The 20,317-nt window shown below is 44.5% G+C and overlaps 1 protein-coding gene across 1 annotated transcript in view; it reads left to right on the top strand.

Moving 5' to 3' along the window:
• GSTCD (glutathione S-transferase C-terminal domain containing) overlaps positions 1-20,317 on the top strand; it is a 991,325-nt gene that overhangs the window by 291,703 nt on the left and 679,305 nt on the right. The window contains exon 4 of the mRNA XM_086962035.1: positions 17,343-17,597. Coding sequence (XP_086818161.1) covers positions 17,343-17,597 — 255 coding nt within the window. The remainder of the gene's footprint in view (positions 1-17,342; positions 17,598-20,317) is intronic.

Raw genomic sequence — 20,317 nt, 5'->3', positions numbered from 1 at the left:
CGCAGCGATGGAAATCGCTTCCACTTTTCCATTCTAGGCCGTGCCACTACAGCCCTCCCAGATCCTCAAATATGCTCAAATTAGACATGCATGGCAAGCAGAGGACATAGACGTTTCCCTACTGCCGGACTACGCACCCTTGGAGGGGAGATTGCTCCATGAACATATTCTTACCAAGGCTGTATCACTCATATATCAGACCTTAAATAATAACGCACTAGATAGACTGGGTAAGTTGTGAGCTACCTGGGAAGGAAATTTGGGCACAATCGAAACCATAGATTGGGAGGCAGCCTAGATTCATCATAGAGAGGCGGCAATCAAATCACGCCTTCGCCTCATTCAATACAAAATACTCCACAGAGCCTATTATGCCCGAGCCAGACTACACAAAATAGGCAGAGTAAGTGAACCTAACGGCCAGAGTGGTGGACATGGTGAGGGTGACTTTATCACACTATTTGGGAGTGTACTAAAATACAGGCCTATTGGAGGAGGATATTACAGGAACTAGGCAATATACTGGAAGTTGTTATACTCTTGGAGCCTAAATTTATATTGTTGGGAATTCCGGGAGACGTGGACTTAGTCTGATCACAAATCATCTTTACTACACTAGCATTGGTTGCGGCGAAAAGGGATATAGCGAGAAATTTGGGAGCCATAAACGCTCCATTGCTTCGAGATTGAAATAAGGGGATGGACATGTATATTGTGGCTGAAAGGGTCACCTATAAGGCGAGGGGTTGCCGAAGAAATTCCACAGGGCATGGGGCAAATGGAGGAAATAATATGACTTTGATTTCGTATTGGGAGATGATTAATTGGATCCCACTCAGGCTCAATGACAGATTAAGGGCCTCTAGCGTTTAAAGGAAAGAGAACCCCCATGGATTTATGATACAATTATGTGGGCATTTTAGTGTTAATCTTTCAAAAGACCCGCCATGGCAATAAAGATGCACTGTCTGCTGTTTGGATTAGTAATGTACGACACTGCATGACTGTAACCGATTTTGTTATGGTTTGTTTTTCTTTTGTTGACAAAAATATAATAAAAACAGTTTAAAAAAATAGGGCATCTATAGACTCAGCTGTCTAAATGAGGAAGAGAAATTATACAACTAATTATGTCCTCAGCAGCTTTCTGAAAGTGAGCTTCTGTAGTGGGATTCTCAGATTTATTGGCAATATTTTCTTCAATTTGCTGCCGATCACTGGAAACAATAAGCTTACTGCCTTTTTTGTGAAAGCTTTTTGGCATAGAAGTATGGGACCAAGCACTGCTTGAATGTAGATGAAAAGGATCACCTTAAAGTGAATTTGTGCTGAGACAGGAAGCCAGTGCAGCTCCCTCGCTTCTGGTAAGAAGCAACAGAAGAATAGAAAGAGACGAGACATGTGGTCTGTTTTTAAGACATACACACCAGCTCCCTGTGAGGAATCATCTGGCAAGATTCAGATCAGGGATATAGCCTCCATTGTTTTGACTATGAGAACCCCTTTAATATTTATGCCCCTGGTATAACGCAGGCTTTGATTAAATTGGGAAGTCTTTAGGGACTTAGTTTTGAATCATATATGGAAGAAGGCTATCAAACGTCTTTAGTGTCCCACATAAATCAGTGTATTTTGTACTGAAGATTTTAGGGGAATGCTCACTCCAAAGCTAATCATCGGTTCCTTTAAAAGATATGTGCATCATTGAAGGCACAGGTGTTCGGCTAGACCCAATGGAAAAATAAGCATTTCACTCAACTTAGCTCCCAAATGTGTTTAGAATCTATTCCTTTGATGCTTTGGCCAAGGAATAGTTGCCCTAATTGTGACTACCATTATCAGAAATACAAACATAGACTGGCGCTTGCCATCCCAAATCCACCACATGACTACTGGACTCTGTGTGAGGCTTGGAAACTAGGAGCATCTTTGTTTGTGGAATCGTGGGAGTGGCTCACAGTCTGCAATTGCTGGAGACTGCAGTGGAAGAATGTTACCAGTCAGCTAAACTGATGAGAACCAGGTTACCACTCAACACTAACTGCTGCCCAGAAGAGGTGGGTCTAAGGAACTGGACACAAGGTAGCCTTAGATGAGAGCACTTGGGCATGTGGCTCCATCACCCTAATCGCGGCGCACTCTACCCATTCGCCCACTGTCATGTCAGGTGCACAAAAGGAAGTCTTCACTCAAACTGTGAATGTTATTCAATATTTAGGCAGTTAAGTGTACATGCACAGCACGGGGAAACAAATCTTCTAGGTGAGTGGACCTTATTTTAGGAACGTCCATTAAAAAAGCATCTACCTCAGCATTCTTCATTTTGCTGTTTCCTGGTTTGAATGAGCTCGAGAACTCTGCTTTTGTAATCAGTTTTGCTAGATTCCTTTGAGTAGGATTAGGATTGCTCCATTCTTAAAGGTACTCATTTTTTTAAAAGCAAACTTTTGGATCATCTATTTCTGGAAAGTCTCAGACTTTTGTCTAACTTTAGTCTATCACTCAACATGGAAATTCCATAGTTTAGAATGATTCTGTCTCGATTTCTGAGCAGTCAGGTGCGGTGGACTTCCCCGTTATCGCTTGCGGTCAGCTTTTTCCAATACCTCTGGAATAGACTTATTTTAAATGGTCTTTTTTTTAGAATACCTGTTTCCATTTAAAACCAAAAATAATACGCTATGTAATTCAATTCCTTTACAGTGGATGAACATAGAACTATGTTTTAAAGACTTTGTTTTTATGTTGAAGTAAACTAAAAATAAGCTCTGTATAAAAACAATGTATTATTTAATATATTACATCTAATATGTGATACCCCAAATAAACTGAGCCCTTCTTTGTTTCAACAGCTGTCAACGCTCATGAGAGACGCCATTCCCATTTCATATCTCTGAGTCAACATATTAGATATTTTTTTATGTACTCCAAAGTGGATGTTACTTGTTATACAAATTCGTATGTTATTTTATTCAAAGCTAACTTGGGCATCTTATAGAGGGATGCTCCCATGTTTGCAGGATGAACCTCGGCGATCTGGACTGCTGCGGCTGCCCTCAAAATAATTAAAACCATACCCCAGTTTAAGAGAGCAAGCCCAGGGATTCCTTATGCTTTAGAGATTAATGTACAGTTGTGATATTTGTTCTTGGTTTAAGTTACTTGTTTCATGCTGATAGTTTGGCTCATGGTGAATGCGCTGGATCGTTGAATTTGTTTCTTAGTTGCCGGATAATAGTGCCAAATTTTGCCTCTGGTATTGTTTCAGGCTTCATGGTGGATTCTGTGAGGTTATGCTGGCTGTTTGTCATGGCTGAGTAAGTAGTAGGTTGTGCTGTTTCATTTGTGTGCAAGATAACGTTGTCTCAGAAGGTCAGCTGTCACATTTACTAGGTACATATTTGTTTTCCAAGATAGTTATTGAAAGTGTCATCTGAGGGTGGAGGTAGCCTGTAGAGTTTACTACTCCTTCTTTGTATGACAACGAATTGTGGTTTGTCTCTATTGTAGTCATTACAATTTTAATGTAGGTAGTTTCTGTAAGGATGTTTTTTGGCTGTGGCCTTGCAACAAGAAGATAATGGCAAGTCTTGCAATTGTTTGTACACCGTAGCCTCGTACAGTATATGGTTTCAGTGTTGTTAATGAATGAACAATATATCATCCTCAATATGGTCGCAGGATGCCAATCCATATTTAGGTCTCTTCTACTGAATACTACATGCGTTGTCTGTTGCAAGACTAATGTTAGCTTCAAGTGGACTTGGAGCCTGCCCATTGCTTACAATTTGTTGGCTTCATTGTTACTCTTATGAACTCACTTCTTATTCGTTAGTCCGTGTGGGCGTTCCTTCCTCTTCTTGTGTTTGTCCCTTTCCTTGAGCATGGACACATTACTTGTGCCCTTCCACTTCTCCCTTTTCAGTTACTACATTTTAGGTCTCACCTAGGCAGCGCTTGCACTGTCTCTTAGAGGCATGCTGTATTCAAGATAATGATTTGTATTGAATAACTTTTTTGTTTTATAAAATATTTTGAAGAATTTTTTTGGCATCAACAAATACAACACAACATTTACAGAGATACAGGAATACATTCAATATACTGAAAAGAACATATCAAACAAAATACTCAAACAAGAAAATTGTCACAAACAATTAACATGGACAACTGTAATATGCCTCAGGTCAATCAATCGTTGAGGCACCAATCCTGGATATAAACTGAACAAGTGGACTAACAGATTGAAATAGTAGCCTACTTGTTACCACCTACACAAGATACACAATAAATTTATCACAAAGTTCTATGACTAGGAATAACATGGGAACTGATCAGCGATTTACAAGTGTGTTAAGTTGATTCCTAGCAAGCCCTAGTTATTTGGTATCTTGGAGGTAAGAACGTCGACGCGTTTCGAACCCAACCAACCGGCACACGTCAGTTGTTCATTGTGCAGGTCTTCCAGAACTAGTCGGGTGCCGGACCGCAGCGTCTCCAAACTCCGTAGAGAACTTACAAGCCCGTGCGGCGGCTCCACACTGCAGTTAGGACAAATTTGCCCCAAAACGAAGATTATATAGATCTGCACAATGAACAATGTGGTACTGCAATTCTGGACCCTTCCTTTTCACCAGCCTCGGGGTCCGCACACTCGTGTCACAAATGTCGTCGTAACATGACGAATTTGGTATCAACGGACCGGTAATGGTTAGGACATCATCCCTATGCATTTGCGTCACGATCGAGTGATGCTGACACCCTTAAATCGTGGTTTCCGTCTCGAACCCTCAGACGCCATTTTGTGAACGGCATCCATCTTATGACTTGCCCTCATATAATCAATTGATTAAGGCCGAGTTTTGATCCGAAAGGACACGTCCACCGTAGCTGACTTCCCCATGACCTGGCCAGCTGACTCCACTGCCTCCAGCCAAGCCTGTTTGGGCAACTCCTCACCCAGTAGCCGAGCCAGATATCATCAAGGCACAACATGTCATAAACCCTTCACTGCATACAGACCCTGTTTTCCCATACACACACACCTGTCCATGATTCTTGTTTATGACCCGTTTATGATGGGAGGGTGCTCGACCTTATTGGCATTTCATCGATATCTGATGGGAGTTCTGGATCTGGCGGAGTAATCCATCACTAACTGGACATCTGAAATATGTGCTGACCAGCATGACTTCGCTCTTTGTATTATTGTGGAAATATTTGTATTGCCATATCGTAAACTTAAGAATTCTTGCCTGCAGCTGTTATTTGTGTATATAAGGAGAAGTCTGGTTCTGTAAAAACGAACAGTCTCCTGAGAACTTACGGCCCGTGTTGTCGTACTTCTAGGACGCATGTTACTTGGTTGCAGCCAATAAAACTCGATCATTGACTTCACCTAGAAGACTCTGTGTTTCTGTAAGTCCAGAACAGGGAGAACCTAGAGGTCTTCGGGTGTGATCCCCTGGCACCACCGGGTCTCTAAAAACCCGGCACCTCAGTTGGCGCCCAACAAGGGGCGATATCAAGCGGTGACGGTCCAAGCCAGATGTTCGTAGGAGCTTCGTCTGAAAATTCCGGAGGACGGCCAGCCACTTCAGCGACCCCTGCATGTTGACGTGGTTCCGAAGGTCTTTGCTGCGAGGTTCCCCGCGTCCCGACGGCTACGAAGGACTGCTGCCTTGACTATCGCCCTGTTTTGGACCCAGTGATCCTTGGTAGAGCGAAACGATAGAAGAGTCTTCTAGTGACGTCACCGATCTTCAATATTCAGTTAAGTATAAGTGGAGCGTCTCCCAGTTCTTAGTCTAGTCCTTAGTTTGGTTCTTAGCTTTGGTATCCTAGAGATACGATTTGTATTGGTTCTTGCTTCTTAGTTTGGTATCCCAGAGATACGGTTTGTATATTGGTACTTGCAAGCACCAAAACCGAGGGATTCGTGTATTCACGAAAATATCATAATTAGATAATCCCTTGAAGTTTGAAGCTAGACTAGTGAGCAAAGATGCCTGGTCTTAGCAGACTTGGAAACTTGTTTTGTCTTGGTTGTAGTAAGGACTCCCGATTAGAGGATTCGTGTCCGGTTCCTCCGATTGGAACTCCAACATATGAGTTATATATAAAGCACGGAGTAGGTCCTATCACGTATAATGAGGTATGGATAAAATACACCCGCAAGGATGGTGTTTTAAAATGGCCCCAACATGGTAGTTTTGACTCAGAAATATTAGACAACCTCGAGGTCAAATTGTTCAAGAAGAAAGCCCGGCCGGCGATGTTTGACTCTTTTCGCTTATGGCGCAAAGAAGCCAAACAGAAAGAAATGAAACTAGCGAAGAAAAACAAAAGAGGTATGTCGATGGTACAAGCTGCCATCGCATACAGGGATAATGAGGAAGAGCAGGAAAGTGAACAAATGCTCAGAAGCAAGAAACTAGCAATAGATAAATGCTACCCGATGTTACCACATGAGGGACAAGGCTCAAAGGGAACATCAGAGAAAGATCCGTTAATGTCCCATTTATTGAATTCACCACCCCCATATACATCGAGTGTTGTGGGACCCCCGAGACGTATTGTTATACCGCGCCCTGGCGCACGAAAAGCAGCTCTTGCGCAAGCACCAGCTTCTCTTCAGCTGGTTCTTACTGCTCCGGCGCAGCCTTCTCAAGGGCCGCCGCCTTTGCTACATACTCCTTCTACTTCCATGACTTTGCCTACTGCTCCAACTATCCACTATGATACTACGTCTGCTACTGCCTCAACCTCCTCTGCTGTTGCCTCGACTTCCTCTTTACATCAGCCTGTCTTTTCTGGCGCATTTGCTTCGCCGCAAGCTTCTCCTTCTGTCAGACAGAGAGTGACAAGTACTGTCACTGGTCTATTATCACCTTTCTTCGGGTCGCCCAAAACGACCCCTAAAACAGAACGTAGACAGTTGCGTAGTCAACTGCCTGATTATGAGGAAAGAGGAGTACTAAATGAGTTAGCACGCAAATGGGTTACTGACACTGCTAAATATGATGTTCAGTCTGTTATGGAAGTTTTCAGTCAATGGGATGCGCCCACTCAAAGATACGTCTTTGAGGAGATGTGTGTATATCTTTGTGACGATTTGGAGACAAACGATCCCAAACGCAAGATGAATGAGTTATTTCGTATGCGTGCTAGGTTTTATAAGGGTATGATTGTAGGTTCCGATGTCGAAAAAGCCATAGATGTATTGTTATCTTACAGGAGTAAGGGAAACGTTTCGAGATCATTGTATGAAGATGATGTGTCAGATAGGAAAAAGGCGCGACAGTACCCCATGAGAGAGGTTCCTCCAGTATGGAGGGAAGGTGATGCGAATGCACAACCACCTGTTCCACCGCATTTCCAGCGAGTATGGGTACATGTCCCCTGGAAAAGATCTGAAGTTCTAGCACTCAACAGACATTACCCTATCTGCGTAAAAATCCCGCAGGGTATTACAAGGAGTTATCACAAACTGCCAGCTCATGTATAATGAATTTAGCAGACATAGACATGTTGTTTGGGAATGTTGTTCCGCATCCTTTATGGAGTAAGATTCGTTATGCAGATCACGATCAAGAACTAGGTGATTCATGGGCTAATATTACCGCTACTGACGCTAGACAAGTTGGTGGTTCTAAACCCGAGCCTTTAATAGCAGAACTTCCTGGTAGGATTATAGCGTACATGAAAACGTTAATGCCTGAATTGCGTGTAAATTGGGACAAGCTATCCGCATGCAAACAGAAGAAAGATGAGAATGTGTCCGACTTTTTCACGAGATTTGAGGAGACTTTCACCGATCATAGTGGTCAGGACATGGCTACAGAGGGTGGTCATAGATTGTTTGTAGACAAATTTGTACATAATCTGCTTCCCAAACTGTGCAATAAATTGAAAGATTCAGAGAGTGCTTGGGCTGTCTCCACGTCAGCACAGATTTTAGCCACAGCCCAGTACTATGAAAATAGGCGCAAAGACGAGCTAGATAAGACAGAGAAGAAGACTAAAGAGTTAAAAAGTTCTTCTCCAGCAAGCCTATCCGCCTCGCACGGCTAGTCAGCCCAATTATCAACAGCCACAGCAGTACTCAAGAAACGCGCAAGGGAACGAGTTTTCCCATCAGCGTTCTCCGTATGGCCCGAATCAATGTGCCTATTGCAAAGAAGAGGGTCATTTCAAAAGTAATTGTCAAGCTCTTGCGCGACGCTTAAGCGGTGTTTCCGGTGCAAGAGGTAGAGGTGTTCAACAGGTTCCTAGAGGTAGGGGCCGTGGAAATTTCTCCCAGAACACCACTTCTTTTCCTCCTCAAAATTCCATGAATAGCTTTGACCAACAGAATAATGCGTCTTCCAGGACAGCTCAGTACTATGCTGATGACTATTACGCAGAAAACGAGAATGAGGGTAATAATTGCTAGGACAGCCATGGACAAAGAGAGGGAGTTGTTTCAGTTCCAGTAGACCAGAATGGACCTTACGTTGAGGTGATTACATCCGGAGTGTCAGAGCCATTTCTGCTGGATACTGGTGCTACAAAAAGTTCGATTATGCACTCAAAACTTCCTGGCGCACCTTTGTCTGCCGAAATGAATGTTTCAGTAGGTTTTTCTGGCGCCCCTGTTAGAAACCCGATCTCCAGCCCCATGCCCCTTTCTGTTGGCCCATGCGAATTAGAAGCACCCCTCATTCTTACCACAGGTTGTGGCGAAAATTTGTTAGGCTTGGATTTACTGAAGAGACTACATGCAACCTTGTACTGTTCTCCTTCGGGAGTACAACTCACCCTTGGTAAGAAAGTGATTTCCCCGATGTATTTGTCAAGAGAAAGAATTCCAACTGAGTTGTCATCTCTTCCAGATGTACTTTGGGCGAATGGTTCTAACGATGTGGGTCATTTAGAGATAGCACCGTATGTCATAACATTAAAAGCTAATGTTAGGTTGCCACGTATTCCCCAATATCGAATATCAAACGAAGGTGAAAAGGCTTTGTTAGCGATCGTCTATGATCTGATTGCGAAAGATGTCATCAAAGAAACTACAGGCAACATTTGTAACAGTCCGGTTTTGCCTGTCTTAAAGCGTACCGATCCTTCACAGCCCCCTGTGTACCGATTTGTGATCGATCTAAGGGAAGTGAATAAGATCGTTGTACCGCAGTTTCCAGTCGTTCCCGACATCACTGCCTTATTGACAATGGTTCCAGCCTCAGCCAATTGGTTTTCAGTGATCGACCTGAAGAATGCTTTCTTCAGCATCCCGATTGCCGAGGAGAGCAGAGATATCTTCGGCTTCAATTTAGGAGGACGAAGCTACCGCTTTAAACGCGCTCCTCAAGGCTACTGTGAGAGCCCATCAATATTCAGTCAAGCCCTGAAAACACAACTAGACACGATTGTTCTACCTGGTGGCGCGACTCTAATCCAGTATGTAGACGATCTACTGATCGCTGCAGATACTGAAGAAATCTGCAAGCAAGCCACGTTGTCGTTGTTGCGTCATTTATGTGACATGAAGCACAACGTCTCGCTTTCCAAACTACAATTTTGCCGACAAGAAGTAACCTACTTAGGTCACATCTTATCGAAGGAGGGAAGGAGACTGACCCCAGAAAGAATACAGGCAATTGCAGAACTGAGTGCCCCAAGGACACAAAGAGAAGTGCGTGCCTTCTTGGGCATTACATCGTACTGTAGGCAATGGATACCGAACTTCTCACTGTTGGCCAAACCTTTGCTGGCATTAATGCGTAAGGACACACCCAATCCTTTGCCTTGGTCTGAAGATTGTCAGGCGAGTTTCCATGAGTTGCGTGAGGCATTATGTTCGGCTCCTGTATTGGGCAACCCCGACTACAGCAAGCCGTTTACATTATACGTCCACGAGAAGGAAGGTTGCGCATTATCAGTCTTGACGCAGCACTTTGGGGACAAACAACGCCCATGCGCATATTTCTCCGCGACTCTAGATCCCGTAGCTAAAGCATTACCGAGTTGCTTGAGGGCCACTGCCGCAGCAGCTGTCTGTATTCGACAGTCCGCTGGGTTAGTCATGAATAATACTCTGACCGTTATGGTCCCGCATGCAGTAGATATCCTACTGAACAGGACAAAAACACAGCACCTAACTAGTGCTCGACTATCCAGCTATGAATTGACCCTGTTAGCAAGTCACATTCACATAAAGAGGTGTGATACACTCAACCCTGCTACATTATTACCCATTCCAGCAGAGACAGATGAGGTCGACAAACATGATTGCTGTTTTAGGACAGAAGAAGAGACAAAAGGGAGAGTAAATTTGCAGGACACTCCTCTCCCTGAATGTAATGATAATTTATGGGTTGATGGTTCATGTTTCAAGTTGCCAAATGGTGATACGACTGCAGCATATGCTGTGACAACATTACACACGATTGTAGAGACAGCTCGCATCCCCCAGAATTCTGCACAAGCAGTGGAGTTAGTCGCACTCACAAGAGCATGTGTGTTGGCGAAAGGAAAACGAGTAAATGTGTACACTGATAGTCAGTACGCCTTTGGCGTAGCCCACAGTTTTGGAAGATTGTGGCGTGAACATGGGTTCCTGACGTCGCATGGTGCAAAGATTCAACACGGACAGCTAGTACACGACCTTCTCGAGTCACTGACCTTGCCCCTACAGGTTGCGATCGTGAAGTGTAGCGCGCATAGAAAGATCCGAGATGATGTTGGTCGAGGGAATGCATTTGCCGACGAGGTCGCGAAAGAGACTGCAAGGAACACAATGAGTCGGATGTATGTTGTAGGTCCTGCTAGATGGACCCCTGATGTGGGTATGTGTGAGGACACCATCGAAAGCGTGAAATCTATGCAAGCTGACGCGACTGAGAAAGAGGTGAATGAATGGAGAGAAAGCAAGGGTAGATTAGACGCGAATGGTTGTTGGGTCGAACTGTCAGAACACCGGCGATGGTTGTTACCGGACGCTTATGTTCTCGCAGTGGTGACAATGGCCCATGGAATGGCATACATTAGCGTAAAAGGAATATGTAAGCTGTTGGCCCCAGTATGGCAGAATAGTGGTATCCCAAAATGTGCAGAGAATCTGGTCAGAAACTGTATGGTGTGTTTGAAGCACAATCCCGGTAGAGGAACCCCGACCCCAGCTGGTCACTTTGCACCTCCAACGTATCCGTTCGAGGTCTTGCAGCTCGATTTCATCCACATGGAGAGGTGCAACAACCTGAAATATGTACTTGTCGTTGTTTGCGCCTTCTCTAGATGGGTAGAAGCGTACCCCCTTAAGGACAACACTGCCTTGTCAACTGCCAAGGCCCTCGTTAGAGAATTCTTCCCTAGATTCGGCATGCCTAGGATTGTCTGGAGTGATAACGGAAGTGAATTTGTGGGACGAGTGATGAAGAGAGTGTGTGAGTGTCTAGGCATCCGCCAGAAGTTCCACGCTGCAAACCACCCCCAATCGGCAGGATTGGTAGAGTGCTATAATGGCACGCTTAAATTGAAACTGGCCAAGATCCAAGCTAGCACAGGTCTCAAGTGGCCAGACGCCCTGCCTTTAGCACTCCTGTCTACCAGGATGATTGTCCATTCTCGACTGGGACTTAGCCCACACGAGATCGTGTTCGGGCGCCCCGCAAATATATGGGGAGTACCGAGGCCTAGAAAGCTCAGTGAGATAGAGTACCCTGCACTGTTTAATTACCTGCACGACTTGACGACTAAACTGCATGTTTTACATCAACAGGTCCACAGCTCCTCTCCACCGGCATCTGACGATCCAGGCCATGCTATCGAACCTGACTCTTGGATCCTGATTCGCAACTTCAGACGAGTGAAGAACGAGGAGGCTCGCTGGACCGGACCTTTCCAGGTTTTGCTGTCGACCCGCTCTGCAGTACGTGTCCACGGCAAGAAACATTGGGTGCACGGTGCCCATTGCAAAAGGGTCCCGTTGCCCCTTCCATACGATACGACCGATGGGTCCAGCAAGGAGTCGCTGACTCCGAGACTGAAGTCGTACCACGTTTTGTCCCCTTCAGCGATGCACGATTAAAAGGAACTGGTACCAACAACGAGAGCGATTGCATTCTGCAAGGATCTGTGCCCCCGTCGATGCAGTTGGACACTACAAAACCTGAAACACTGTTTGTAGATCACACCGTGCCTGGAAAAGAACGATATAATCTAAGGTCAAGACCAAAGAACTGACATACTCAAACTAGTGCGATCTTCCCTTTTCCCATGAACTATTTTTGATTCCACAGCTCTCTCGCCCAGGGAACTAGCTCATTTTTGATTTTCGAACCGCCATCCGGTTCTGCTGCTAAGGCCGCGGTTGAAGTCCGAGGAGTACAGCCGGGGACGCCTAGGTCAACGGTTCTGGTCAGTCTGAGGGAATCACCCCGGACTGGACAGAGCGCACATCTTGGCAGAAGCAACCCCCCACCGCGGGCAGCAACCAGAGGATGGAGTTCCCAGGGGTTGAGAGACCTGCTAGACGTATGAATTTTGAAAAGAAAATATGCATTGTAATGGCAAAGAGACGTTTTCTAGTGTTGAGCATCTCAATGTTGTGTAGTATAATAATGTTTTTAACTGGCTATGCTCTATCTATCTTTCGAGTTCCATTCATATACCACACTCCGCTCACACCTTCTCCTACCATTTCCACACACTCCTTCCATCCCCTACCTGAACACGAGTCTGCCAGAAGACTCAAATTTGTAAATAATTCATTTGTCCTACTCCTACACCAGCACCAATCTGTTATGAACAACACGAACTGTTGGGTATGTGGACTCATGCCGCACACAACCGATAAGGGTATCCCTTACTTCGTCCTGCCCTTCAGTTATTACGGTTCTTTGTGGGCTTTCCAGACCATGTTCCTGTTTTCCCTTGAACCATACGTTCGGGGGGAGAACTCAAACAACAAGGCACTAATAGTAGGAATCAAGAACATGAGTAGAGATATTGACACGATCAGAGCCACTCCCAAAGATGAGTTTACCCCATACAGTAGGTGGAACATCACCAAGTATGGGATTTCATTAAGTGAGAGCCAGAAATCAAAGAAATCATCCTCAGTCTGGGTAGTACCCCACCGTGGTCACTTATGTCTGCAAGGTATTGGCAGGGATCCCGAAGCACAGCTGGGGAAGAGCATATGCACGGAAACATACGTGTTTGCCTCCCGAACTTCCCCTCCATTCTTGGCGGCTAAGGGTACATACTTCATCTGCCACGACAAGGCATACACTTGGTTGCCTGCCGACTTCTCGGGCACATGCTTCATCTCGTTTCTGCTGCCACCCACCTACACGGCCGGGGCAGATTACCATCGGACAAGGACAGTTAGGGGTGTCGTGAGTCAAGACGACACTGCGGGTCAAGAATTTGGAGACTTCGCAAAGGGTTTTCTGCCATTTTGGGGGCCTATGGTGAACAGCAGGAACATTCGACAATTAACGAGGATAGTTGAGTCCGCCGTGACTGAAACGGCCGGTGCCCTTAGCAACCTGACAGCAGAGCTTCAGTCGGATCGACTTATGACCCTTCAGAACCGGGTTGCCCTAGATGTCATACTTGCAGACCGTGGTGGTGTATGTAGAGTGATCCAATCTAGTTGCTGTATTTTCATCCCCGATAATGCTCCGACAGTGTACCAGGCCATCTCCAAACTACACCAAATCTCTGATTCCCTTCACATGGAGAAAGGGGATTGGTCTCTGCTAGGGTGGTTCTGGGAACTGATCTCTGCCTGGGGATGGAAAACTTTGATCTTCATTGGTATGATTTTAGCCGTTCTGTTTATGTTCTGCCTGTTTGTGCAGTGCGCTCCTGCAATATGTGGCCTCTGCGCCACTTCATGTGTAAGGAAGCCTGTATCGAGGGACGCACTGAGCAACAGAATGATGCTCCAACAGCATCTCCACGAATTCGCCAATACAGATCTGGATTCAGATTAGAGTTATTGCCTTATATGAGGGCAAAAGGAGGGTCTGTGGTACTGCAATTCTGGACCCTTCCTTTTCACCAGCCTCGGGGTCCGCACACTCGTGTCACAAATGTCGTCGTAACATGACGAATTTGGTATCAACGGACCGGTAATGGTTAGGACATCATCCCTATGCATTTGCGTCACGATCGAGTGATGCTGACACCCTTAAATCGTGGTTTCCGTCTCGAACCCTCAGACGCCATTTTGTGAACGGCATCCATCTTATGACTTGCCCTCATATAATCAATTGATTAAGGCCGAGTTTTGATCCGAAAGGACACGTCCACCGTAGCTGACTTCCCCATGACCTGGCCAGCTGACTCCACTGCCTCCAGCCAAGCCTGTTTGGGCAACTCCTCACCCAGTAGCCGAGCCAGATATCATCAAGGCACAACATGTCATAAACCCTTCACTGCATACAGACCCTGTTTTCCCATACACACACACCTGTCCATAATTCTTGTTTATGACCCGTTTATGATGGGAGGGTGCTCGACCTTATTGGCATTTCATCGATATCTGATGGGAGTTCTGGATCTGGCGGAGTAATCCATCACTAACTGGACATCTGAAATATGTGCTGACCAGCATGACTTCGCTCTTTGTATTATTGTGGAAATATTTGTATTGCCATATCGTAAACTTAAGAATTCTTGCCTGCAGCTGTTATTTGTGTATATAAGGAGAAGTCTGGTTCTGTAAAAACAAACAGTCTCCTGAGAACTTACGGCCCGTGTTGTCGTACTTCTAGGACGCATGTTACTTGGTTGCAGCCAATAAAACTCGATCATTGACTTCACCTAGAAGACTCTGTGTTTCTGTAAGTCCAGAACAGGGAGAACCTAGAGGTCTTCGGGTGTGATCCCCTGGCACCACCGGGTCTCTAAAAACCCGGCACCTCAACAACTGACGTGTGCCGGCACCCCTCCTTTTTAGCCGCAATCTTTGCGCACCCTTGAGGGAGTGATCCGAACCTCTCGCCAATAAGTGACAACGATCCCCCAGTCCATGTCCCGAGGAGAACCCGTTAAATGTGGTTGGGTTCGAAACGCGTCGACGTTCTTACCTCCAAGATACCAAATAACTAGGGCTTGCTAGGAATCAACTTAACACACTTGTAAATCGCTGATCAGTTCCCGTGTTATTCCTAGTCATAGCACTTTGTGACAAATTTATTGTGTATCTTGTGTAGGTGGTAACAAGTAGGCTACTATTTCAATCTGTTAGTCCACTTGTTCAGTCTATATCCAGGATTGGTGCCTCAACGATTGATTGACCTGAGGCATATTACAGTTGTCCATGTTAATTGTTTGTGACAATTTTCTTGTTTGAGTATTTTGTTTGATATGTTCTTTTCAGTATATTGAATGTATTCCTGTATCTCTGTAAATGTTGTGTTGTATTTTTTGATGCCAAAAAAATTCTTCAAAATATTTTATAAAACAAAAAAGTTATTCAATACAAATGGTTGTCCAACCTAGCAATTGATTATACTAGGCTGCGCACTACTGCATAGACTCAAGCTGCCCGGCTATTGTTTTGTTTACTTCATAGTAGTGGTCCAGGCCGGACAGTGACAGGACCCAAGCCTTTCCCAGTTTTCCCCGTATTCAAGATAATGGCATAAAGCTCCGCCCACTTTCTGCCCATCTTTATAATTGGCTCCTGTCCATGTCCTTTGTAAATGGTGGCTTTTCATTGGTCATTAGTCTTAGTGGTCCCTCCTTAGTACCACCTTGTCTCTTCTTGTAACTTCCCATGAGGACACCCCCTGTTACACTACCTAAGTTTTAATTACAACCTTAGAACACCATTTTCTTAAAGGGCTTCTGTAAAGACACACACACTTGGTCCTAAGCAAGGCTGGCAGTTGCTACTTTACTCACTAGCACATCTCACATTCAAATGAGACCTTCCATAAATGTCCCTTCATCAGCTCCACGCAGAGTACAGCCTAATTCGGAATTAATATAATAATTCTTTTTCATATTTCAAAGCTACTAATTTTATATATGGAATAGCGATTTGAATGTACTTGTGGTACTGTCTTGCATGCAATGGATTATGGGTAGTGTGGATGTACCACATCTTCTGCAGGGTGCAGTACCTTACGTGGCGGATAATAATGCCTCATTTTGTCTCTGGTATTGTTTCAGGCTTCATGGTGTACCTTATGTGGCAAAAGAGGTCCCCTGGGACCTCTTTTGACTACATATGGTACTGCACCCTGCAACATGGTTAGGTAAAAAAACATTGGCATTTATAATGCCAATAATTCCAACTCCATCAAATGAGAGATCGATTGCACTTCCAATGCAATGGGTCTAGCATTTGTTAAAGTTACAGCTGTTGGTATTGAAAATGACTATGTTTTTTACTTTATCTTTTTTATACCATTGGCAATAGTGCTATGCAAATATAATAATTCCACTGCAAATAAAAAACAAAAGTAAAAAACATTGTAATTTTCAACGCCAAAAGCTCTAACTTTAACAAATACGAGACCAATGGCATTGCAAATGCTTGTTTATTTTTAAGTACTGTTCAAGAGTGTGTGCGTTTTCCACTTGTCTCCCATGTGTACTTCCCTCCTCCACTGCGCTTGCTGTTGTTGCTCTTTTGCTGCCCTTGCCCTCCTCCATGATGCCCTAATGCGCTTATCTCCTGCATTGCTTTTTTGCTTGTGTGCTTCTCCTCAGCTACACATTGTGCTCTCTCTGTCCTCTGTTGGCTCCCCCCTATATTCCTTTCTGTGTTCCTTTCCCAATCTGTGCCCTTCGTGTTCCTTTCCTCCACCATCACCCCGCATGTTGCTTGCCCACCACCCACTACCCTGTGTGGCTTCGCCCCCCTGCCCTCCAGTAGCTTCCCCATCCTTCTTTGAGTATGCCCGCCCTGCTGTGTTACATCCAGCCATCTGCACAACTTTATTATTTTTGTTTACTGATCCAATTCAGATCTGCAACAAAAAAAAGCTCTCTCAAAAGAACGCAGCTGGTCGCTTCAATAGCGTGTTTTTTTAATAAAACCTGTGCAGTACTGCATGGCTAGAACTATTGGCAAAGCCAGCAGGTCCCAAGACGAGACCTTTTGGCTTTGCCAATGCTTATTGTGTTTGTACACTGAAACATGTCTGATAGATAACTCATTAAGCTAATTCAGTACATCTAGGAGATTACAGTGAATGACCTTAAGAAGCACAACCTTCCTGGTAATTAGCTAGCCCATTGTGGGAATGAGAGTACTGAAAAAGCTGAGTGATGGTGCAGAGTAGTAGTAATGAAAAATATGCTATTAAAGTATGATTTTTCTGCGTGTTTTTTAGGTTTCCGTCAACAAGAGAGAAAAAGAAAAGTTACTCGAGTTGCCATTAATATTGTGCTGGTACAGGAGAGTCCAGGAGGTGCCGGGGGTGCTGAGGGCTGCAGCACAGTGTGGCATGAAGTTTGTTTCCTTTCCTGAGTTGCTCTATCCTGAGAGAGACCTGCTACAACCTCCCATGGCAGAGTCTGAGGAGTCCAAGGAAGAAGTTGATAGCAATTTCATTGGCGGTCCAAGGCCAACCATGACAAAGCTGAAGGTAATGTTGTGTTTCTCATATAATGCGTCTGTCATTTGACTTGCACTTGTGATTAGGCGTATCTAAAGCAAAAGAACTTACATTTTAAGAATGTCTCTACCATTCTGTTAATTTGGTGCTTGCTTAAGATTTTGATTTTCATGTGTAGTGTGCATAATAGTAGATTGAAATGTAAGTAAATGTAAACAAAACCTGACATAAATTAATTACATATTCGCAAAAAGACAGAATAAAATGAAAAAGAGAGGATAGAATGGATTTTTAATTATATGTCTCTACCGTTCTGTTAATTTGGTGCTTGCTTAAGATTTTGATTTTCATGTGTAGTGTGCATAATAGTAGATTGAAATGTAAGTAAATGTAAACAAAACCTGACATAAATTAATTACATATTCGCAAAAAGACAGAATAAAATGAAAAAGAGAGGATAGAATGGATTTTGAATTACATAAGGCAGTGGTTCCCAAACTTTTTTGACCTGTGGCTCCCCTGACCTAATCGGCAGTTGGCCGTGGCTCCCCACCATTTTTTTACCGGTGGGTGGGTGGGTGGTGTGTACCTCCTGTTATCTTCCTTAAAGTATTTGGGACGCAATGAAGGTATTATATTGGTTGGAATGCTTGAATTATTAATCTCATCCACTGGTTGCATCCCAATCCATCGTTTTTTCCCCCAACAGAGTACCTGGTCCCAAACCCTTATTTATGCCAGCTGCTGCTTTCAGTACCTTTTGGTACTGAGACCCGCTCTGAGAAAATGTAACATTGAGTTTGGTCTGTCATAATCAGTATCCCCAGCCTTATTTTTACACTAAAAAGGTCTATCCTTCCATCTGTGTGCCCATCTATATCCAAACATATTCAACCATTTGCACACCTATCCACCATATATCCTTCCGTCCATCATTTCACTCATCCATCCACCCTTTCACTCATCCATCCATTATTCATCTACCCACCCTTTCACCCCATCCATCTGTACAATCATCCATGCAGCCACTCTTCCACCCAGCCATCCATTCACTTACTCATCCATCCACGCATTCACTTACTCATCCATTCACCCAGTCATTTATCCTTCCACCCATTCACCCTTTCAGTCATTCATCCTCCCTTTCTCTCTCCATCCCCCTTTCACTTATCCATCCATCTACCCACCCATTTACTCATCCATTCATGAATCCATCCATTGATCCTATTACTCATCCATTCTTTCACTCATCCAACCATCCGTTCACTCATCCAGCCATCCGTTCTCTCATCCATCCACCCTTTCACTCATCTATCCATCCTTTTGTCCATCTGCCCCCTTTCACTAACTCATCAATCCTTACATCCACCCTTTCACTCATCCATCCATTCACCATTTCACTTATCAATTCATCCATTCACCCATTCACTTGCCCATCATCTACCCTTTCATTCATCCACCCATCCATCCTTTCACATACCCATCCACCAATTCACTCGCCCATCAGCTGCCCTTTCACTCATCCATCCATCCTTTCACACACCCATCCACACTTTTACCCATCCATCTACCCTTCCACCCATAGATCTACCCTTCCACCCATACATCCATCTATTTACATTTTCTCTCATCCATACTTCCATTCATTCACTCGTCTGTACATCCTTTCTTTCATTATCTATCCATTACCCTTTCATTCATGCATTCATCCTTTCAGTAATCCATCCAGCCATTCAGACATTCCTTCACTTATTTACTCACCCACCTTTTCACATTATGAGCGGAGCCTTTGTTTGCAGAGTTGCAGGCAGAAGAGTCCCATCAGGAAGGAACTAAAGCAAGGAGTGGGCTGGTGGAGAGTTCACTATGCCCCTGCACATAGGCAGACTGAAAACGTAGAAGTCATGCATGATGCACAGTGCCAGGATGTGAGGTTACTGTAACATGGTGTTGTTTCCAGGGATTTAAGCGGTGTAAAAACACTGGGGGGTCTCTTCAAAGGGGGTGTTTGACGTAATTAAGAGCGCAGCTTAAAACACCTAGGCTAAAAATATGCGCTTAGCATAGTGTTCTGCCTCACTGGTATTATGTTGTCTCTGTCATTGCATCCAGATATATAATACAGCAAGTATCATTACACCCCAACAAGCCAGGACTATTGGCTTTGTCAATGGTTGCTGGTTCCTTAAAAAAAAAAAGGAGCAACCATGGCTATGTTGAATACAATATTGAAAATACTTCAGTTCTAAAATGACAGGACAGTGTTCTTTTAAACTTATTTTACAGGCTTCTTTGAGTGAAGTGTTTTCTAACGTTGCAGCGTGGGCGTTTTACTTTTTATCGTACAGAATGCCCTTCTGTACTCTGAGGCAGGAGGAGGCCGCCACATGGTGTCACACCCCCAGACTGCCCCATTGTCATTCAGTAAGTGGCAATCAGCGGCATACTGAATGACAATGGGCGGGAGGGGCTGCTCATGCTCCTGGAGGAGTGCGAGGCGCCTCCAGCAGCAGGGGTGAGGCCTCTCACAGGGGAGCAGCGCTGCTCCCTGTGATGGCCAAAATTACAGATAGTGTGCGGCGCCCCTTGCACCTCATTACGGCGCACCGGGGCGCCTCGGCGCACAGTTTGGGAACCACAGACATAAGGCATTGAGCACCCAAATTAACATCTTATTTACAGATTAACCAGCACTGATGTAATATCAGCTGTTGGTTCACCTACAATGGAAAAGCATTTTAGTAACTTGA

Source organism: Lissotriton vulgaris, chromosome 3_1 (assembly GCF_964263255.1).
Source record: "Lissotriton vulgaris chromosome 3_1, aLisVul1.2, whole genome shotgun sequence".
In the NCBI taxonomy this organism is placed as follows: domain Eukaryota; kingdom Metazoa; phylum Chordata; class Amphibia; order Caudata; family Salamandridae; genus Lissotriton; species Lissotriton vulgaris.
This window is presented reverse-complemented; position numbering and strand designations above follow the sequence as displayed.